Source organism: Xenopus tropicalis, chromosome 3, assembly GCF_000004195.4.
Source record: "Xenopus tropicalis strain Nigerian chromosome 3, UCB_Xtro_10.0, whole genome shotgun sequence".
Classification (NCBI taxonomy): domain Eukaryota; kingdom Metazoa; phylum Chordata; class Amphibia; order Anura; family Pipidae; genus Xenopus; species Xenopus tropicalis.
Genome location: NC_030679.2, coordinates 128,795,668 through 128,819,823, shown reverse-complemented (window position 1 = coordinate 128,819,823; position 24,156 = coordinate 128,795,668). Strand labels below are relative to the sequence as shown.

The following is a 24,156-nucleotide window of genomic DNA, read 5'->3' as shown; positions in this document are numbered from 1 at the left end:
TTTAATCACGTGGTGCGACACTATTTTTGATGTCTTTCTGCTAGTTGGGGCCATGTGGGAGTTGGTCTGCGAGCAGCACACGGATTCTATTAGCGGTAAGTGGTCCCGTGTAATATTTCTATTTTTGCTCAAATTTTGCATAACCTGCCAAATTTTGTCAAATGAGAATGGTATTTAGGGGGTGTGGTTACAAAAATGGCACAGCCAGAACAATGTTTCAACGCACTACGTGCGGCAATTATTTTTGTCCCTTTTTGCATTTTCAAATGTTGGGAGGTATACATTCCCACCACCACCACTTGTAACGTAATTGGATGGACTTAGAGAAGGCAGCAGAAGTTTGTGCATAGGGTCCTAGCACCCCCACTATCAGCACCATTGCACCTTAAGCCCATGCCCCTTCTGCTTACCCCTATTACTGGCCCTGCCCGTATGCAACCCCCTCTCTTCATTGTTATGACTCTTTCATTAGCAGAAGTATATTGTGTAGGGATATTATCTTAGCACATGTAATCTAATTATCTACAGGGTTGGACTGGGCCTGCGGGGCACCAGGAAAAAACCCAGTCGACCCAGAACTGATCCCTGCCTGGATGCACCGGCAAAAAGTATGTTCAGCACAAGCCTTATTTATTGCACTCATGCTGAACAAGGGGGTATATTGCCCCTTTAATATACCTGAGCAGGAACGGCTGCCATTTGGGTGTCATTCGCTGTCAGACATAACCCTTTGGTGTTCTGCCTATCAGTGCTAGGAGCTGCAGTACAGAGCATTGAAGTGGGTGGATTCTTATGTGTTCTATGGCACCGTAATGCAAGTGTTAAATGATCTCCTTCCCCCCCTGGGGGTCAGTACCCATGGTTGCAGAGCATCAACGCTGAATTAAAAAAAATGATCTTGAAGGGAACTAAACCCCCAAACTTTTTTTTTTTCAATAATGAAAGCAAATGTAATTCTAAGCAACATTCAGTACCCGTTCTCTTTAGCTGCTTAAAGCAGTTTCTCTCCGGCTATTTATATTCCCTGCATTGCTTCTTCTGAGTCTTGAAACAATGTCTTTTTAGCTATAAACATGGAGGTACATTGTTTCACTGGTCAGAACTAGGAGGGGAACTGGCTGCTACATTATTTCACTAGTCAGAACTAGAGCACAGGAAGAGATAAATAAAGGCTGTAAATTCAATTACCATTACATTTACAAATCAAAGGGAATTTTTCATTAACCTCTAATACTTGCTAAGTAATTATTTGGTGGAGATCCCCTTTAATGTCCTGTCGTTGCTGTTTAAAGCAGCATTTGTTTGTCTCTTATTATTGTTATTCCCCGCACTGTTAATTCTAACCATTGAAAAACTGTACATTGCATTGTTAGTCACGATAATGATAATTATTGCTTTCATGCAGCCATGCAGGTATTTAGAAAACTATTCATTTAGATGCACGTGGCCTGTTCACTTGTCAGGTATTACACAAAACATGCCTTAAAGGGGAACTAACCCTCTCTCAAGAATCTGTCAGATACATAATCACGTGCATTAAGCACTGAAACTTTCACCTGACTGTGACACAAAGCTGCACCAAGAGGGTCACATTGCCGAGAGGTGGATAATAAGAAGGAATAGTTCACGTGTATGTTAGTTCCCCTTTAAGCTGACGGCACACACAGAGATTTTAGGCATTCCCAATAGTGCAATGGTCCCCTGCATGTAGTACTGCCATCATTATATCCTCTCCTGTAGCCGTAGGGAAGCCACGTTCTGCAATGGGACAGACCCATCCTTAATGTAAACAACTTTTTGTCTTTGAAAATGGTAACAAACTATAACAATCCACTTCAGAACATGCTGAATAGTAGTAGAATTAAGGCATATAGGAGAATAATCAGGATATAATAATATTTATATGTGTGCCAGAAAGCAAAGTGCAACGTGCAGCAAAGTAGAGCGGTAATGAACAAAGTGGGGCTGGGAATTGCTAGAATTGTGCCATGCGTTTTGTTTCTATTAAAAAAAGCCATTTATTTGCACTGGAAAAATGTTGAAAAATACCCAACATTGATAATAGAATTTTACAAAAAATTTTGTCTTGCTGGAAAAAACCCCCCAGAAAAAACAGCAATGTTGACCCCTTGTTCAGTGGCGTAACCTCAAGGAAGCAGACCCCAGGGGGGCAGTACTGGACCATACCATCATAACATAGGGATGACGTGTTGGGGAGGAATTCTGGGTAAGTTTTCTATTCTGCACTGGGCCCTTCTACAGATTTTATTGCAGGGGGGCCCAGCACAGAGTAGTTATGCTATTGCCCTTGTTCACATCACTTCTAGATTTTGAGCCCTTCTCAGAGAGGACGTTACATGGGATCTCTAATCCGAAAACCGATATCCAGACAGCTCTGATTTACAGGAAGGTTCAGGGTTGGACTGGGCCGCCGGGACACTGGGAAAAAACCCGGTGGGCCCCGGCGGCCCAGACATGGCGACCATTCCTCCACTAATGCATTAAACCTATGCACGCTCAGTGGAAGACGTCGGTGGGGGACCCTGCAGGGGGCTAGGGAGGCTCTGCGGGGGGTTAGGGGGTGCACGGCCAGCAGGGGCCCCTGCAGAGCCTTGAGGCGGCAGCCCCAGTGGGCCCTGAACCCCCCCAGCCCCACCCTGGAAAGGTTATTGTTCACAGAGTCCATTTTAAGCAGATAAAAGTGACCCTGTGTCATTTCAGATGACAAAACCTTCCTTTACCCCTTCTTCTGCTGTCAGGGGAAGCTGGGAGTTGTAGTTTGGCCATACTTGATTTATGACAGGATTACGGAGGACTGAGAGCTGGAAGCAATTGGTTAGACAGACCCAGACATTGCTACTGCCAGCTCATTAACCCTATAGGATTTAAGTGAGGATGCATTGAAGAAACATCAGAAAGTCATTTTAACACAGAGATAAAAACATTCTTGGAAAGGCCAGGACTTCCCGTGGTGCCAAACTGCAGTGCAACTTCTCCTTTAATGCAAACCACATGCCTGAAGGGGATCATTCTGCCCGGAGATACTAAACAACTGGGGGCACTTAATCGAAGAGACATAGAATAAGGTTGATAAAAGAGTTTCTCGCCCAGTAGCCATATTTAGGTGCTGGGGCCAATAGGTTCCCTGCAGTGCACCCTGTAATGCAGCTGCTGACCCCCTTTCTACTGATGCAGTTCATGGTCTTCATTATTTATTTATTATAGTTTTTTAAATATTTGCTTTCATTTTGTGCCTCTTTCCAGCTTTTGAATAGGGGTCACTGACCAAAGCACACAAAAATCTATTGCTCGCTGAGGCTACAATTGTTATTTTTACTTATCTTTCTATTTATTCCTTTTCATATTCCAGTCTCTCATGCAAATCACTGCCTGGTTGCTAGGACAAATAAGACCTTGACAACCAGATAGTTGCTCAAATAGCAAACTGGTGAGCTGCCGAACAAAATATAAATAACTGAAAAACCACAAATAATAATAATTAAGACCAACTGCAAATTGTCTCAGAATATTACTGTCTGCCTCATACTAAAAGTATATTTAAAGGGTAACCACCTCTTTAAGCTGGCCATACATAGGCCCACAGCTGCTGATCACAGCAGTTTCCTGGCCCCCATATGGCAACTTAGGGGCAAATACACCCATGTCAATATGACAGTCTTCCTGACCAATATCTAGCCAAACTATTGGGCAAGTTTAGCATTTCCTACTTACCCCTTTAATACCAGCCACATACTGAATCCCTATCCTTCATGAACAATTAGCAATGAATTTAGATGCATGCTGCAGACTGAACTGATTTATGTGCAGACACGCAGCATGCTTTTAAATGAATTGCTAACTTTAGCTACAGCCAAATAGGGCAGCCCACTGTGGGTCGAGGGAAGGAGTTGGCATGGCACTGAGCATTCTACTAAGTGAGGATTGGCAATCTGGCAAATGTTGCTGTAAGATGCCATGCCAGGGGTCTATTTTAAAACCCAGTCCAGTAGCCCAATGACCCGTAGGGAAACGTAGGGAAGCAGGGGCATGACGTAGACGTAGGGCTGACGTAGCCACTCCCATTTTTATGTGATTGGTTGCTTTGTATTGGGTATAAATAGTTGGAACCGTTCCCGCTCCTCATCCATTTTAGGCATCATAGTAAAATGCCCACCCTCCCTCCCTATAGAGGTGGAGGTAACGAGTGGAGTTGGCGGGGTGATTGAGTTGGGGGAAAACAATGGTTGGGTTAGGAAGGGAGTTTGAGAATTGTTTGGGGCATGCCTGGAACCTCAGGGGTAAGTAAGTGGAGCAGGAGGTGAGTTTTGTTGGGTAGGGGGTTCCGGGCTGGAAGGGCAGCTGGCAGCGCCAGTTGCGCTGCGCAGTTATTTGGCTTGTTATGGTGTATGTTTATTCAAAGTTGGTTGTTTGTTATACAAACATTTGTTTTGTGTTCATGAGATATTTTGTATATCATTTTGTACTTTATGATATGTTTTAAATTAAAACTTTGATTGTTGTTAATAAATGTTCTGCGGCCATTTTTATCCCAAGAATTGGTGTCCGTGTGTTTATTGGGATTGGTAAGCAAAAGAGGAAAAAGGGTTAAGGTTGGGAGAAAGGCGGGTCAAGATCCGACGTTGCTCACGTCAAGGCCCGGACTTGCAATCAGTGGGTTCTGGCAAATGCCAGAGGGGCTGCTGTAAGATGCCACAGACACTCACTATTTATTGGGTTAGTGGGGGGCTGTTTGGGCCTCTGTGTACTTGAAATGCCAGGGCCTATTTTGAATCCCAGTCCAGGCCGGACTGGCAATCTGTGGGTTCTGGCAAATGCCAGAGGGGCTGCTGTAAGATGCCATAGACAGTCACTATTTACTGGGCTGGTAGGGGGGCTGTTTGGGCCTTTGTGTACTTGAAATGCCAGGGCCTATTTTAAATCCCAGTCCAGGCCCGCCCCCCCCCCCCCCACCTATGGCAAACACAAACCCTTTTTTTTACTATCAGAGCTCTTAAAACATCTCTCACTGGGCTGATGGTAACTACAGAATACCGTCATGTCTTTAGTTGCACAGTGGATGCTGGGGGTTTGCCGGCTGGATAACCATGAAACCATCTCTGACATCTCAATGCTTCAGGCCAGTGGGTTATCTATGTTACAGCACAGACTCATGTTACTGATACTGGGTTTACTTTACCCAATCTATCCCTCCTGTGTGTGAGATAAATACACTTCGCCTAACCTCCTTGAATATATATATATATATATAGCACATTAAGACATTATGTGCATTAAGCTACCAAAAAATGCCATCCCCTTTAAGCAACAGGGATTGTTTGTTCATATATTGCAATATATTCAAGCTGGGGACCTCTTGTTTCTGTCTATATGAATTTTGTGGTCACAGCCTCATTACACCCCCTAACAGTTTGGAATTTAGTGGTTGAGCACAACTTTCCCCTTTTTTTGCTATAGTTTATACAGGAGCCATGGCCAACTCCATGTTGTAGCCCCCACCCTTCCCAGCTCCAGTCAGGTGATCCCAGTGGGCCAATAAAAGGGCAACCATTTGGGGGTTTTAACCATAAAAGCAAGTAAGTTGTAGCTAAAACTCAACCCCTTTGTAAAATGTACTGTATAATGAAGCAGTAGCATTCTTAATGAATTGAGCGTAGGACTAGCCAGACTGGGGGTGACTGTGACATAGTTGGCCAACTTGAATATATTGCAATATATTGACAAACAATCCCTGTTACTTAAAAGAGAGGGAATTTCTTGGTAGCTTAATGCACAGAATGTCTTAAGGCGCTATATATATATATATATTGATAATGCCTGAGTGCAGAGGATCTTTTGTTTCTGTCTATATGAATTTTGTGGTCAAAGCCTCATTGCCTCATTTTGTTTCAGTTGTATTATGACATTGCAGTGATACAAAATCCAAATGAAGTGCTAATTATTGTCTTCATTATAAGAAACTGATTGGCACTGACAGGTACGGAGCAAGACAGCAAGCCATTGGGGAGGTTAACCCCTTGCCTCTTCCCTGCAACTAAAAAGAGAGCCTTTCATAAGCCTTTGTTCCACCACAGAGGGATAGAAACAGGAAAATATGATAAAAATGTGCTGATACACGAGGGAGAGGGTTGGGATGCCAGGTCATGTTTTGTCTGCTACTGGATTAATGATCAGTGTAATAATAGTAACACAATGTGTACCAGTAGCCCAAGGCAACCAATAAGCTGGTAGTATTTACTGACCATTAATTTAATAGTAAGCATCATATCATACAGCATAGCTCCCAACTGCCCCCATTTTCATGGACAGCCCCTCTTTTATCAGCTCAGCCCACAGTCTCGGACTCTTACTGAAAACTGCAATTCTGCTTATTTGCTGACTGCCTGTACAGGTCACGGCTCCGTCTGCTCATTGCAGCGGCAGCACCCCAGCCCCTCTGGGAGTCCCTCAAGCAGGCAGGCAGCACCCCAGCCCCTCTGGGAGTCCCTCACGCAGGCAGGCAGCACCCCAGCCCCTCTGGGAGTCCCTCACGCAGGCAGGCAGCACCCCAGCCCCTCTGGGAGTCCCTCATACAGGCAGGTAGCACCCCCAGCCCCTCTGGGAGTCCCTCACACAGGCAGGCAGCACCCCAGCCCCTCTGGGAGTCCCTCACACAGGCAGGCAGCACCCCAGCCCCTCTGGGAGTCCCTCACACAGGCAGGCAGCACCCCAGCCCCTCTGGGAGTCCCTCACACAGGCAGGCAGCACCCCCAGCCCCTCTGGGAGTCCCTCACACAGGCAGGCAGCACCCCAGCCCCTCTGGGAGTTCCTCACACAGCTAACCTTCCTGCCCTGTGCCCCGCTCTGAGAGACCCCCAGTTGTGGGAGCACACCCTCTTTTACCTCTCCAGGCAGCTCCTCTCTCAGCTGCTTCTTCATTAGCCGACTGAGAGGGAATATTAACCCTATCTGCACTAGGAATCCCCTGCAGTCCACATCACACTTGAAATGTACACTTTCCTTTACATATTTAAGAAGACTGCTGTGTTTCCTAACCACACTGTCACAAGGGGTTAAATGACCTTGGGCTACTGATTGCAAGCCAGATATTTGCAGGCAGGGGTGCCTCACATTGCATGCAAACTGTTCTGGCCGGGCCCGAAAAGGTTCTGGGCAGAAAAAGTGTCATCAAAGTGGGCATCCTTGCAATTCTGCTTACTTGAATAAGTAACAGGTGCTGAAAGGGTTAAATGCCCACGGGCCACTGATTTCCACCAATATTTTTGCAGGCAGGGGTGCCCTACATTGTAAGCCCAGAACCTTTTCGGGTCAGGCTGGAACAGGTTGCATACATTATGGGACATACAGATATCCCGTATTGTCACATATATGGGTTGAAATCAGTGGCCTGAGGTCATTTAACCCCTTCAGCACCTATGTTACTTATTCAAATTGAGTGAATTACATGGATGCCCACTTTGATGTCACTTTTCCTGCTCAGAATAAGAAACTATTGGCTCTTTGGTGGCAGTTTTTCTGCTCAGAACGGTTTCAGGCCAGGCTGGCACAAGCTGCAGTTTATGTAGGGCATCTCTGACAATAAATGTGAACTTTTAAATCCATAGCCCAAGGTCATTTATTTCTTTAAAACACCAGTTATTTATTCACTTACTGAATAAGAAACCAACTTCAATGAACGAATAAGAAACTGACCGAATAAGAAACCAACTTTCAACCCCGTTTGTTATGTGCTCTATGTGCAATTAGCAGCACAGCATAGAGCTGCTCTAAAGTTTCAAGTTCCTACTCTGTCACTTTAACAAGTGCAAGTTCATTGGCCCCACCCCAATTCCCTGCTAGCCCCGCCCCCCATTCCCTGCCAAGTGAAGTCAGAGCGGCTGCAGCTTGTGCTCAGTCTGGGACTGAAAGCTCTTCAGAGCTCGTACATCACCGGGACATGGCACACGGGCTGAAGTTGCGCAGGGGGATGAGGCTGCTGCTCACCCCGCCAAGTACAGCAACAAGACAGGACTAAGCTGGGCACCCACCTCTATCCCACTCACACACACCATGGCTCCTTGCCAGGCACTCAACAGCACCGGCACTTTCCCAGAAGTGGACAGCAATGGCACCACCTGGCTCAGCCTGACCCAAAGGTGGATGCTGGGGGCAGTTCTGTCCTTTATGATCATGGTCATTGTGTTTGGGAACATGCTGGTCATTATCGCTATAGCCAAGACCCCTCGGCTGCAGACCATGACCAATGTCTTCATCACTTCCTTGGCTTGCGCTGATCTCATCATGGGACTTCTTGTCGTGCCACCAGGTGCGACTATTTTGGTAACTGGCGACTGGCTCTTTGAGACCACAGTGTGTGAGCTATGGACTTCAGTGGATGTTTTGTGTGTGACAGCCAGCATAGAGACCCTGTGTGTGATAGCAGTGGACAGATATATCGCTATCACCTCTCCTCTTAAGTATGAGATGCTAGTGACCAAGGTGAGGGCCCGCCTGACTGTGTGCCTTGTGTGGGCCATCTCTGCCCTCATCTCTTTCCTACCCATCATGAACCGCTGGTGGAGAGACACCCACAATGAAGAAGCCAAGAGTTGCTACGACAACCCCAAGTGCTGCGACTTTGTCACCAACATGCCCTATGCCATTGTCTCCTCCACCATCTCCTTCTACGTGCCTCTGGTCATCATGATCTTTGTTTACGTCAGGGTCTTCATAGTGGCAACCAGGCAAGTCAGACTGATAGAAAAGGACAAGGTAAGATTCAATGGGACACCAGTGCCCACCAATAAAAGCAGGAGGGCTTCCAGGAGGCGACCATCTGGACTACTAGCCATCAAGGAGCATAAAGCACTCAAGACTCTGGGCATTATCATGGGCATTTTCACCCTGTGCTGGTTGCCCTTCTTCGTGGCAAACATCATCAAAGTGTTTTGCAGGTCCTTTATAGATGACAATGTGTTTCTCTTTTTGAACTGGTTGGGGTACATCAACTCAGGACTGAACCCTATCATTTACTGCAGGAGCCCTGATTTCAGGAGGGCATTCAGGAAGCTCCTGCGTTGTCCAAGGACTGTTGACCGCAAGTTGCATGCCCTTTCCAAGGACCTCAATAGGTACCCCTATACCTCTGGCACCCACTTGGACTGTGATGGGATCAAACAAGTACCTGATGGACAGGAACCAGGTAACGGCAGCCTGAGCAGTAGCAGTAGGTGCAGCAGCAGAACGGAGGAAACCAGCCTGAAAAATGGCAATGCCAACTCCAACCATAAACAGTGATAGGGTTCACTCTCCTCAGGAGCCCCTCTCCTCCATGGTGCACAGCAGCTGAACCAAGTAGTGGGTCAGTATTTGTTGTTGTTGTTGTTGTGTGTCCATGGAGTGACGGGACATAGTGTCTCTTGTGCACAACCTCAGCAGAACAGCCTAGGCTCTGAATAACAGGAACAAATGAGTGCTGCTATGATATGTACAGTATTAATTTGACTTGCTGGGGGGCTCGCAGCCTAGTCCTGCTCCGGAGGAAGTAGCGGACAGTAAATATTTATGCACTTATGCAGTCAACGTCGCCGAGACAGCCGTGCGTCAGGGAAAACTACTAGACAAATTCATGTTCAAATATTTTTATAACTTGTAAGCCGCCCAAAGAATATGTCCATGAATATTTTGTAAATACCTTGTGTTACCTATTTATATGAATTGTATATACTAATTGCACATGACCACTAATGCCAAAGGGGGCTCTCGGCTACTGAGCAAGAAACAAGGAAAAAAAAAAAAGAGTCTGGGTTCTAAATCCGGAGGGCGCAGATAGATAACAAATGATAACTCTGAACAGCTTTCCAGTTATTCTATATATCCTCCATTCCCTCTGGTTTTAAATGAATTTGTAAATGCAATTGCTGTTGAAAGTCTTTCCCTTACTGCACTGCTGGTTCTGACTCCTAAAACAATGTCAGAATGGGAAAAGAACAGAAAGAAACAGACATATACTGTTTTCAATAGCAATTGCATACACAGATGTCTTTAAAACCACTGGAAATGTGCAATAAATGTATATTAGAAAGTTGCCTAGAATTACAACTTCATTCATTAGGCAAAAGATGTCTTTTTTGGGTTTACTTCCCCTTTAAAATTAAATTTAATATTCTAAGGCATTCTGCAGTTTTTTTTTTTTATTTAGTCCTTTTAATATTATTCCAACATGTATGTGGTTGCTGGGGTCTCTGACCCTAAGTTACCAGCATTTCTTGGGACTGCCATTTATAAAAATGCTAAAAATCCACCCCTGACTGTCTGTTTATTTTCTTTTTTTGGGCAGCGTCACTGACCTTAGCAGCCAGGTTGCATTTTTAAATCCCAGACTGGAAAGTGTTTGAATAGATTCTGTTTGTATTATGTTTCAAGAATGTATAAATAAAAATCCAGCTCTCCGCGTGATGCAGAACTACAATTCCCATGCCATGCCATTGGACATCAGAGCATTCTGGGAATTGTAGTTTTGCCCTAGGTGGCCAGACTTATCCAATCATTTGTGATTCTAGTTGTGTTTGTACAATACAAATCATAATATTACCTCTAAATCTGATAAGTGAGTGTCACACTGCTCTTATTCATAATGTTTCTGATGTTGGAATTACTGTTATTAGGGGTTACCATATATTCTATTCTTTCATAGGAATTTGTCAGTTTGGCTGCGCAGGACATGTTTATTTTTGAGACAAATCAGTGTATATGAGCTGTACAATTCTAATGTATATTAGTAAGCATACAGTATGTATATACAGTACTAATGTATGGCATTTATTATGGAAAGCAACAGTGTGTATAATATTTTTATACAGAATTAAACACAGATATACAGAATATATTTATATAAAAATATGCTCACCTTGAAAACAAGTGAATAATTGATAATTCTGTGGCAAAGATTGGTGAGTGAATGAGGAGAAATGGGCGTGGCTTGTACAGTGTGTCTGTGTCTGCTGGGACTTGTGTATGTATAGCTGTTTATAGGGGTCCAGGCAGGGGTGTCTGTCCTGGGCTGTGTCTATAGTGGGGTACAATACAGCACCAGTTCTGGGTATCATGAGTGTAATGCAAATAGCAGGTATAGTAGGGAGAGATGGTGCCTATAGTAGCAGTGGGATAATAGCCTCTGGGAAGGGACTGTGGCTGTGGGATAGCAGGTATAGTAGGGAGAGATGGTGCCTATAGTAGCAGTGGGGGGATAATAGCCTCTGGGAAGGGACTGGGGCTGTGGGATAGCAGGTATAGTAGGGAGAGATGGTGCCTATAGTAGCAGTGGGGGGATAATAGCCTCTGGGAAGGGACTGGGGCTGTGGGATAGCAGGTATAGTAGGGAGAGATGGTGCCTATAGTAGCAGTGGGGGGATAATAGCCTCTGGGAAGGGGCTGTGGCTGTGGGATAGCAGGTATAGTAGGGAGAGATGGTGCCTATAGTAGCAGTGGGATAATAGCCTCTGGGAAGGGACTGGGGCTGTGGGATAGCAGGTATAGTAGGGAGAGATGGTGCCTATAGTAGCAGTGGGGGGATAATAGCCTCTGGGAAGGGACTGTGGCTGTGGGATAGCAGGTATAGTAGGGAGAGATGGTGCCTATAGTAGCAGTGGGATAATAGCCTCTGGGAAGGGACTGGGGCTGTGGGATAGCAGGTATAGTAGGGAGAGATGGTGCCTATAGTAGCAGTGGGGGGATAATAGCCTCTGGGAAGGGGCTGTGGCTGTGGGATAGCAGGTATAGTAGGGAGAGATGGTGCCTATGGTTACAGTGGGGGGATAATAGCCTCTGGGAAGGGACTGTGGCTGTGGGATAGCAGGTATAGTAGGGAGAGATGGTGCCTATAGTAGCAGTGGGATAATAGCCTCTGGGAAGGGACTGGGGCTGTGGGATAGCAGGTATAGTAGGGAGAGATGGTGCCTATAGTAGCAGTGGGGGGATAATAGCCTCTGGGAAAGGACTGTGGCTGTGGGATAGCAGGTATAGTAGGTAGAGATGGTGCCTATAGTAGCAGTGGGGGGATAATAGCCTCTGGGAAGGGACTATGGCTGTGGGATAGCAGGTATAGTAGGTAGAGATGGTGCCTATAGTAGCAGTGGGGGGATAATAGCCTCTGGGAAGGGACTGTGGCTGTGGGATAGCAGGTATAGTAGGTAGAGATGGTGCCTATAGTAGCAGTGGGGGGATAATAGCCTCTGGGAAGGGACTGTGGCTGTGGGATAGCAGGTATAGTAGGTAGAGATGGTGCCTATAGTAGCAGTGGGGGGATAATAGCCTCTGGGAAGGGACTGTGGCTGTGGGATAGCAGGTATAGTAGGTAGAGATGGTGCCTATAGTAGCAGTGGGGGGATAATAGCCTCTGGGAAGGGACTGTGGCTGTGGGATAGCAGGTATAGTAGGGAGAGATGGTGCCTATAGTAGCAGTGGGGGGATAATAGCCTCTGGGAAGGGACTGGGGCTGTGGGATAGCAGGTATAGTAGGGAGAGATGGTGCCTATAGTAGCAGTGGGGGGATAATAGCCTCTGGGAAGGGACTGGGGCTGTGGGATAGCAGGTATAGTAGGGAGAGATGGTGCCTATAGTAGCAGTGGGGGGATAATAGCCTCTGGGAAGGGACTGGGGCTGAGGGATAGCAGGTATAGTAGGGAGAGATGGTGCCTATAGTAGCAGTGGGGGGATAATAGCCTCTGGGAAGGGACTGTGGCTGTGGGATAGCAGGTATAGTAGGGAGAGATGGTGCCTATAGTAGCAGTGGGGGGATAATAGCCTCTGGGAAGGGACTGTGGCTGTGGGATAGCAGGTATAGTAGGGAGAGATGGTGCCTATAGTAGCAGTGGGGTAGCAGCTGTTTCTAGTGTTGCATAACATTGCCCAGCCTTATGGATATTGCATACATCTCCCAGCACCCTCTGAAAACCAAAGGTTAAATGTTTTTCTGGGATTTGTCATTTCACCACCACTGAAGATTCATGGCTCTGTGTCAGTTCTAGGGAAGCTATAGCGCTACATTTAAAGAAGGCAGATACTTATTGACTTGCTGTTTTTCCTTTAATGATAGAATGTTAGCTCTGAGGGAACACATGTACTGTACATATGGAACACATAAGTGAAAAGGACACAAAGTTGAGCACTTTACTAATTGGTGAGAAAATCAAAGGTAATTAGCTACAGACTTATGAGGCTCCCCCCTGATCCGCTGCCCTGCAAACCAGTTGTGCAAGGGTTAAGAGAAGTCAGTAAGGAGACACATTCTGCTGGGTGCCACTGAATCCCTATACAGCACTGCAAGTGCAGCACTCTGGGTGCTCAGTTCTGATTTAACTCTATCACTGCCAGGAATGTCATCCTTAGCGCTATTAGGGTTTAAATGTATAAACCTCAGAATACTTTTAATGTTTTCCATAGGTTCCTTATTTTTTTTTTGCACCTAGGGACAAACATACACACGTCTCCATGGCAACAGCCCTAACTAGAACCCACAATGACTGGGCCTGCTGTCATGGGCATTTTTTTTCAGTTTCAGTGAGTCATGTGACAAATCACTAAGCATTGATTATAACTGATGATATCACTAAGCACCGTTTATAAGGATATAATGTACAGGATATTTATAATTCTTGTGTGTGTGTATATATATATATATATATATATATATATATAAATGTATGTATAAACATATATATATATATATATATAATATATACGCTAGAAAATAGGATAGGGTGGATCCCAACAGACTGCCCTAAGAAATAAGAATACAAAAAACACCTGTTGCCCCGGCTGCTTACAGATCCTTGCATGATGTATCCTTTCTGATTGACAGTTTTTCATCTGGGTTTTCCTTACAGTAACTATAGGAGTTCTTGCTCAAAGCAAGTTTTAGAATGTGTTATTTTTGCAATTAAAACATAGTTTCATTATTGCTGGAGCAAAATCACTGGGAAGCAGGTTAGTGAAATAGGCAGGCACTCCGGAAATCCATATAAGTAGAATTGAAGCTCAAATTTAGAGTAAAATCAAAAGTACTTTATTGAATAATACACATAAATGCTATGAAGCCTTACGCGTTTTGTACCATCCTGGGTACTTAATCATAGACCAGGATGGTACGAAACGCGTAAGGCTTCCGGAGTGCCTGCCTATCTCACTAACCTGCTTCCTATATGGCTCCCCTATGCTGAGGGTCTGGGGCATGAGCACCTGGACCAACCTGTACAACGGGTAAGCTCTTTTTCCACTGGCATTGCTTAGATCTATATCCATTATGTGGTTTTTTCTATTTAAAATAAAATCAGTGGGGGCTTATACTTTTGATTTGGAGGGGAACCCCCCAGGCATTGGTGGGGTAATTATACTATAGCTGAAGCCATGTCACATTGCAGGGACTAAGGGGGCCATTTACTAATGCTTGGAATTTTTTCTTTCCGATTTGGATTTTTTTTTAGTGCTAAACGTCAAGAGATTTACAATGCATAAAGCTATGTGTAAAAACAGCAAAAAATCCGAATCCGACAATTTACCAGCTAAAACTTGCCGAGATCATGTAGAAGTCAATGGCAGATGTCCCTTCCCTTCACTGGAGGATCCTTATTATTATTATTAACATTTATGTATAAAGTGCCAACATATTCCGCAGCACTGTACAATAAGTGGGTTTCATACATTGGGCATACAGCGTAACATATAAAGCAATCAATAACTGATACCAGTCCTTCTTTTGCTTCGAAACTTTAGAGGTTTTGGATTTTTGATGCTGGTTTTTCGGTGCAAAAAGTCTTAAGTTTAATAAATCTGTGTGTGCAAGATGCACTTTAAAAGTAAATCAGTTAACCCCTCAACTATATGGGCAGGTTGTCCTATACACAGGGAAACTGTATGCAGGCTATAGGCCGTAGCAGCTCAGTGACTACAATGCTCCGTTAGCTGCCCTGTTCCTGCCCCACAGCGGCTCATTTCTGGCCAGTTCCCATCAACTCTTTTGGGGGTTCCCTGAAGCCGCCTATGGGGATCATCTGAAGCCGATGCAGCTGTACATTCATACACACACATATCATTGGATTGCATTAATATCAGATAATCATTTGCAGGGATGCTTTGGCCGGCGCACACTTTCCAGCTCATACGGTTCATTTTCCATTTCCCTTTAGGATTAGCTTTTGATCCCTTAAAACCATAACAAGGGCTTTGCCATCGCCGAGAAGCCTCCGAACAGTAACATGATGTAATGTATTGTCCCCAGTGATCCCTATGGTGTAACCAGCTGATGTAATGGCAAAGGGGACGTTAAGCTCTTTTCCCTATACATATACATACACACAGAGCAGGTGTGCGGCCAACTGAGAATGGATATTGTAACCTCACTTTTTGAACTGACTTTTTAAGGCAGGAAATAGATGGGCTATTGCCTTTTGCACAGACAGTAAAACATATATATATATGTCTGGGTGAGTAATGTATGTTTCCTGCCACTTGTAAATTCAGTGGCTTCCTGCTCTTTTGCACTTTACATTAACACATTAGTATATTTGTTCTGTTTTTTTACCAAAGGGCAAAAGAGAATCCCATTATACCCCCTAGCCTGTGCTGCATCTGGCGTATGCAGCCAAATCCCTAAAATCTTAAATAAATGGTGTGTGAGATGTATTGGCTGTGTGTGTATAGGACCTGTTATCCGGAGTGTTTGGGACCTGGATGGGGGTCTTCCTGTAATTTGAATCCCCATACCTTAAGTCTACTAAAAAATTATTTAAACATTAAATAAACCCAATACGATTGTTTTACCTCCAATAAGGGTTAATTTTATCGTAGTGTCAAGTACTGTGGGAAACAGTCTTTATGGAATTGTAATCTTTCTGGATAACAGGTTTGCAGATAATGAATCCTCCGTAGCTGTATATGCCTGTAGTGTATGCTGCATCTGGCTCAACCAAACACACCATTTTGTTTTTTAAATGAGATGCAATGTGTATTGTGTGCAACAAACTTTATCTGTGTAAAGGTGCCCATACACTATAAGATCCGCTCGCTTGGCGATGTTGCCAAGCGAGCGGATCTTTACCCGATATCCGATATCCCTGGGGCCAAACGATCGGATTACATTTGTGGTTATGGGGCAGTCGGTTCGGGGACCGCATCAACGAGCCGATGCGGTCCCCGATCCGACCGGATTTTCTAACCTGCCCGATCGAGATCTGGCCAATTTCAGGCCAGATGTCGGTCGGCCAGCCCGCTCTGTTCTGCCCATACACGGGCCGATTAGCTGCCGAATCGGTCCAACGGACTGATATCGGCAGCTATAGTTGGCCGGTGTATGGGGACCTTAAGGCTAATGGCACAGGGGGTTGTGTCTCGTCTTATTTCCCCCTGCGTTTGCTCCAATCCACAGCCTCAAACAGAAATAATGTTTCAATTGTCCTTTTTATTTGTGACAGCCGCCCATAACTGTGAATCAGAAATCAAAAAAGATTGACATTGCTAAACAAAACAATAATAATTTTAGACTCAGTAGGCTATGGGCGATTTTGGATCAGTTCAGGCAACTTCTCCTAGCTCCCAACTGACAGGTGATATCCATAGAAATGACCGCAGCCAATATCTGTGCCACTGCACTGTAGGGCAGACAAGACATTTCCCTGGATAAACACAATTGAGATAACACTGATAATATATTTATGCTTCATAATTCCCACAGTGGTCAAAGGCTGAGCTTATATTTTATATTCTCTTCTGCTTTCCACCCTGAGGCTCCATATATCTTTCAATATAGCGAATGGAGGGTGATACATTTCATTGCTAATCTGCAGTGTTGTTATTATTTCATTATTGAGATAAAGGGGGTGGACAGTCTGCACACCTACCTGTTATACATACTGGGAGCAGGAACTATGTCCTGGGTGCATTACTGAACGGACAATAATATAGAAATAGAAAGCCTTTTTAAGGTTGGTCCCACGAGATTCTTCCCTCTGTTCTTACCCAAAGGCAACTGGGAGTTTGACATTAAAATGTAATGTTTATTAATATATTGGAACTATACAGTGTTAGTTACTATTCATAGCTTGCAGGGTTGGACTGGGCTGCCGGAACAACGGGAAAAAACCCGGTGGGCCCAAGCCCTAGTGGGCCCTGGCTGCCCAGACCCGACCCTTGCTGGTGCTCCCCCAGCCGACAGTTCCTCCCCTGACTTATGCTGAACTTATATGCACTTAGAGGAGGATGTTGGGGGGGGGGGGTTAGGGAGGTTCAGCGGGGCCCTTGTGGGGGGGTAAGGAAGGCTCAGAGGGGGCACCTGTGGGGGGATTATGGGGTGCGGGGGATGTGGCCGCCGGGGGCACCTGCAGGGCCCCTGGGGCGGCAACCCTGTTGGGCCTTGCACCCCCCAGTCCGACCCTGATAGCTTGGAACTATACAGTGTTACTATCCATAGCTTGGAACTATACAGTGTTACTATCCATAGCTTGGAACTATACAGTGTTACTATCCATAGCTTGGAACTATACAGTGTTACTATCCATAGCTTGGAACTATACAGTGTTACTATCCATAGCTTGGAACTATACAGTGTTACTATCCATAGTTTGGAACTATACAGTGTTACTATCCATAGCTTGGAACTATACAGTGTTACTATCCATAGCTTGGAACTATACAGTGTTACTATCCATAGCTTGGAACTATACAGTGTTACTATCCTAGCCTGAGCATCTGAATCATGCACTTGGTAGGGGGCATCCAATGCCCAAGCCCACCTTCCCTTAAACACAGTGCTGATAAACACAAGGAACAGGTCTTTGCACTTATTAGTAAATGGGCCCCAGTAATGTCCTAGCCCAACAGTGACAACAACGCTGGGCCAAGATAAGTATGACACTGTATGTTATGGGTAACATAACAGGAAAGTGAAAGCTTTGTTAGTTATTACGGCATAACTGTGCCCAACACTGACTGGGGCCTGATGACTTCAAAGTGACATCTTAGCACTGAGCAGTGGCACCAAAAAAGGCTTCTGTATTTGCTTTTTGGTGTCTCTACCGCAATACATGCAACAAATGCACATAAACACATACACATGCACAGATATTAGTACAGGCATAGGATCTACTATGCGGAATTCTTGGGATCTGGATTTTTCCAGGGTCTTTGTGTAATTTGGATCTCCATACCTTATGCCTGCTAAAAATCATTTAAACATTAAATAAATCCAACAGGATTGTTGTGCCACAAATATGTATTCATGCAGCATAAAGGGGTGGTTTACCTTTAAAATGAATGTAATAATAAAACATTACCTTCTTGCCTCTATAGTTACGCCCCTGCTCGCAGCAGAGTTTACAAGTTTAAAGGAACAGTAACAGCAAAAATTGAGTGAAAAAGTGTTTTAAAGTAAATAAAATATAATGTACTGTTGCCCTGTGCTGGTAAAAATGGGGTGTTTGATTTACAAACGCTGCTATTGTGTGTATAAACAAGCTGCTGTGTAGCAATGGAGGCAAGTGAAATAAGGCTAGATGGCACAGGTTATACAGTGCGTAACAGATAAGCTCTATAGAACACCATTATATTCTACAGAATGTATCTGCTCTGTAACCTGTGCCTTTTCTTCTTTGAATGGCTGCCCCCATGGCTACACAGCAGCTTATTTGTATTTATATACTACTGTATAACGATTATAACTATAGTAGTCTTTCTGTAGCAAACACACCACTTTACCATCGCAGGGCAACAGTACATTATATTTTAATCACTTTAAAAAACTGACGCTCAAATAAAACAATATCATATGACATAATAAAGATTAACTACTTTTTTTATATGGAAAATGGCTTTAGAGCAGTGCTGTCCAACTTCTGTTGTACCGAGGGCCGGAATTTTTCCGACCTACGTGGTGGAGGGCCGATAATGGAAGCCAGTTTTGACCACTCCCCTTTTTGAAACCGCACCCACTTGAAACCACACCCATGTTATCACATGACCATACCCATATTAATGGTTGTAGTACAGCAAAAACCTGCCAAACTCTGCCTGCCCTACCCTGCCTTTGTGTGTGCCATACTCTGCCTTCCCTACCCTGCCTGTGTGTGCCATACTCTGCCTGCCCTACCCTGCCTGCGCGCCATACTTTCACTGTGTGTGCCATTCTTGGCTGGTTTGTGCCATACTTGGCCTGTGTGTGCCATACTCTGCCTTCCCTACCCTGCCTGTGTGTGCCATACTCTGCCTTCCCTACCCTGCCTGTGTGTGCCATACTCTGCCTTCCCTACCCTGCCTGTGTGTGCCATACTCTGCCTTCCCTACCCTACCTGTGTGTGACATACTCTGCCTGCCCTACTCTGCCTGTGTGTGCCATACTCTGCCTTCCCTACCCTGCCTGCGTGTGCCATACTTTCACTGTGTGTGCCATTCTTGGCTGGTTTGTGCCAAACTTGGGCTGTGTGTGCCATGCTTTGCCTGCCCTACTCGTCCTGTGTGTGCCATACTCTGCCTTCCCTACCCTGCCTGTGTGTGCCATACTATGCCTTCCCTACCCTGGCACACACAGGCAGCCTACAGTGACACAATGCTGGCACTGCTCCTACAGTCTGCACAATAACTATATATTAAAAAACTTTTTAATTGCAGTACCACCTCAGTATATGTTCTTTTTGTAGTATGCAGGGATTATTTGTGGGTTTCTACTTCTCCTGAGGTGTGAACAGGGGAACAATGTGGGTGATTACAGCCTGAGCCTGAGGTGTGAACACTGCAGGGGGAGAACAATGTAGGGATTAAAAGGTGTGAACAGTACAGGGGATTACATATTTAAACAATACAGCCTGATTACAGCCTGAATCTGAGGTGAGAACCATGCAGGGGGGGCAGTTAATCACAGTATTGGTACCATTTAAAGCTTACACAAGAGTAAGCCATCAAAGCAGCCAGACAGGTGGGGGGCCACACAGAGGGGGGTCGCGGGCCGCCAGTTGGACAGCACTGCTTTAGAGGGTACTCTGTAATTTTTTCCCATAAATACTGTGCATTATTCTGTGTATTCTGTTTTGCTTTGCTGAAAAAAATTTGTTGGGCACTTCCAACGGGCCTGCCCAACCGATATCTGGCGTGAAATTGGCCAGATATCGATCGGCCAGGTTAGAAAATTCAGTCAGATCGGCGAGCCGATGCGGTCCCCGAACCGACTGCCCCATTGCTGCAGTTAGAAACAAGCGAATTCATCTACATGTTACCCAATATCGCCCACCCGTAGGTGGGGATATCGGGTGAAGATCCGCTCGCTTGGTGACATCGCCAAGCGATCACATCTGCCCGTGTATGGGCAGCTTAACTTGCAGCTCAGCAGTAAAGTGTGACTGAAGTTCATCAGAGCAGAGGATAGCATTCCTTTGGTATGAAGACCCTTTATATGAAAAAACCCAGACCCTAAGTATTCTGGATAACAGGTCCCATACCTGTACTGGATTTCTTGGGCGAAGAATGTGGCCAGAGGTGATATTAAGTCACAATTATTAGTTTCTGTATATACATAAAGAATATCCAGGCAGCAGCACCTCTGATGTTCTAGTGGCTACAGGTATCTGTTACGGCCTAAGCATACTCCCAGGGGTCTATAGCATATAATCATCTCACAGTAACAATAATAATATAATATAATAATTGTAGAAATGATGCAGAATTCAATAAGCGCCGCTATGTTTGTTACAGGACCTCCGCGTGGCGTTGTGTACATTCCAAGATGCAACTCAAATTCCGCACCCCTATTGTTATCCGCTGCTGCTGTTTTAGGCAGGTTGGGTCACGCAATGCAGGTAAATATGTTTGGCATGCCATGCAGGGCTGGATAGCAGACGATTTTTAGACAGATGACAACAACAACGGTTATTTAGACTATAATATACACACGTGCGCACTTTGGAACGTCCTATGATTTCAATAATAAAGGATTTTTTCTGATTAAAAAGAACCTCATCCTTGCAGCCAGTGGTGTAACTAAGTGTTACTGGGCCCTGCAGCAAAATCATTTTAGGGCCACCCAAAAAGTGTGTTTCCAAGAGACTTTTTATACACATATTTTGAAACGGCTTATCAGTCAGGCCCCCGCAGCCGCAGGGTCTGCTGCCTCTATAGTTACGCCCCTGCTTGCCACAGAGTTTACAAATTTAAAGAAACAGTAAAAGCAAACAATGAGTAAAAAAGTGTTAAAGTAAATAAAATATAATGCACTGTTGCCCTGTGCTGGTAAAAATGGGGTGTTTGCTTCACAAATGCTGCTATTGTGTGTATAAACAAGCTGCTGGGTAGCAATGGAGGCAATTGAAATAAGGCTAGATGGCACAGGTTAAACAGTGGGTAACAGATAAGCTCTATAGAACACCATTATATTCTACAGAACATATCTGCTCTGTAACCTGAGCCTTTTCTTCTTTGAATGGCTGCCCCATGGCTACACAGCAGCTTATTTATATACTACTGTATAACTATAATAACTATAGTAGTGTTTTTGCAGAGCATTCACACCAGTTTTACCATCGCAGGGCAACAGCACGTTATATTTTAATAACTTTATAACACTTTCCTTTTTAGGTGTTTGTTATAATAACCAATACAGAATTGGCTCTCGAACAAAAAAAACATTGTACGACATAATAAAAGATGAACTACTTTTTTTTATATGGAAAATGGCTTTGGAGGGTAATTTATTCCCCAAAATAATGTGTAAAATACTATTATTTTATAGAATTCTGGCATGATTGCTGACACAAAGGGTGATTCTTTTAAAGCAATTAAAATGCACCTACTGCAGTTGTGGCTGATTTGCCAAAATGAATGCAACTGTGTGCCAGGCATCATTTCAGGCTTTTTCATTTAATTTTGAAATTTCACATGGGGTTAGCCATATTCTGCATTTCCCAGGGTGCCACAGCCATGTGACCTGTGCGGATAAACTTCAGTCACACTTTACTGCTGAGCTGCAAGTTGGAGGGATCTTCCCCCCCCCTCCCAGCAGCCGATCAGCAGAACAATGGGAAGGGAGCAAGATAGCAGATCCCAGTAGATATTAGACTAGTACAAAATAGTAAGAAATCCAAGTCCGGCTTGGGACTCCTCCAGTTACATGGGAGTAGGGGAAACAATAGGTTACCTGAAAGCAGTTCTAATGTGTAGCGCTGGCTCCTTCTGAAAGCTCAGACTCAGGCACAATGCACTGAGATGGCACCTACACACCAATATTACAGCTACAAATACATTTGTTGGTTCAAGAATAACATTTTAAATGGCAGAGGGAATTATTTGCTATGTAAACAGTGTAATTTAGAAATAAAAATCATGACAGAAACCCTTTAAATTAGCAGTGTGTTGTTATGGGGTATAGTGGCATATACTAGCATATTTTTCAGGAAAAGGCTTTATTTATATGAAACAGCGCCTAATGTTTTTTATGCATGATATCTTTATGGAGACCCTCAGTATTAAGGAGCATAGATTACTTTTAAACAGATGAAAGTTGGAAGAAAGTTCAACCCCAGTTTTAGTTGCTGCCTTCAATGGAAATGTGAAAGGCGTAATATTCCAACCCAGTGGTGTCCAACCTGTGGCCTCACAGAAATTAGGGTTGCTTGGAGCCTTAGATTTATTACCTGCCCACTGTTCTGTTTTCTGTATCTCAGCCCCTTTCCCATGCCATATCATTAAGTGGTTTATGAACCTTTGGCCACTGGGGACTAAGCTTGGCTACCACAGACTGCCTTCTAGTGCTTCTTATTATTTTTATTCTGATATTGCACTTATTGCTCCTATGTAATGTGTTGCCACCGGATAATTCAAATTTGCTGTCATAGTTGAAGTATGAAGTTCAGAGCTCTTTTCCTATTGTTTATTGTTCTAAGGACTGATGGCTGTATAAGCTGTGGTTTGTCTGATGGATATGAATGTTTCTAGTGGGTAATTATTTCGCTAAAATAACATGCTTTTTGGGTAGTTTGCTTTAGGCAATGTGACTGCACATTTACTGAGTGAGGCAACATGACAAAACACAATAGGCAATGTTTCCTGTGCAGTAGAGAGGTGTCTCGTGTTTCAGCCATACCTGCGTTCCCTTGGAGGTAAATGAAGCACCCACAGAAGATCATGTTTAAATTGTTGGTGTTTGTTGGCAACAGATTCTTTTTGAATCCGCACAATGCTCAGAGGTAGCGCTGTCTTACAGATCTACTAGGCCAGCAGGGTCCTTGAACAAATAGGCCATTTGGCCAAACCAAATATTGCTTTTGTGCGTGGCAGACATGACAGTATATGGGATATATCAGTGCATATGTGCCTTTGTTTAGTTCAAGTTCTCTTGAAGGTCTAAGCTTTGGTCATGACCCCCTTAGATAATAACAAGGTTACAGACACAGAAAAATATTGAAGTATAGTCACTGAGTTATTGACTCCAACTCTCACCCTAAATAACCATCAAGCTGGGTATCCAGCCTTTCTGCCACTGCTCAAAAACACTTTATGAGAGCCACCCCAGGTTAGGAACCACTAGAAGATGAAGTATCTCTTAATGGTCACACATGGGTAGAGAATTTTTCAGATTAAAATAGTGCCATTGCTGCTCAGGTTCCTAATCTAGAGGTACCCAAACTGTAGGGTTGACTTCCCTTCTGAAGGCTAATTGGGGTACGATTTGGGGGATAGGGATGTAGCGAACATTGCCAAAAATGTTCGCGAACCCGTTCGCGGACTTTCACCAAAACTCGCGAATATTCGCGAACTTTGCGAACCCCATAGACTTCAATGGGAAGGCGAACTTTAAAACCTAGAAAAGCCATTTCTGGCCAGAAAACTGATTTTAAAGTTGTTTAAAGAGTGCCACGACCTGGACAGTGGCATGCAGGAGGGGGATCAAGGGCAAAAATTTATCTGAAAAATACTTTGTAAAAAAAACGCCAAAAAAAAACACCAAAAAAAAAATGCCAAAAAATAACGCCAAAAAAAAAACCCGCAAGCTATTCCTATGTATACGCAAAGGCGAAAAACCGAAGCAAAAAAACGCGGCGGAAAAAAACGAGGCGAAAAAACGCGGCGCCAAAAAAAAACACGGCAAACCCAAAATGGCAAACATTGCCAAAAGTTTGCGAATTT

General features: G+C 44.4%; 1 protein-coding gene across 1 annotated transcript; it reads left to right on the top strand.

Annotated features, from left to right (window-relative positions):
- The first annotated feature begins 7,896 nt into the window (after window positions 1-7,896).
- Window positions 7,897-10,908, top strand: adrb1 (adrenoceptor beta 1). The gene has a single exon (XM_002932693.5). It carries the CDS (start codon window positions 8,068-8,070, stop codon window positions 9,292-9,294), a length of 1,227 nt encoding a protein of 408 aa, XP_002932739.1. The 5' UTR covers window positions 7,897-8,067; the 3' UTR covers window positions 9,295-10,908.
- Window positions 10,909-24,156: the final 13,248 nt, after the last annotated feature.

Bases quoted from the DNA above. Each gene is read 5' to 3' on its own strand.
- adrb1 (XM_002932693.5), top strand. From the start codon at position 8,068: ATGGCTCCTTGCCAGGCACTCAACAGCACCGGCACTTTCCCAGAAGTG.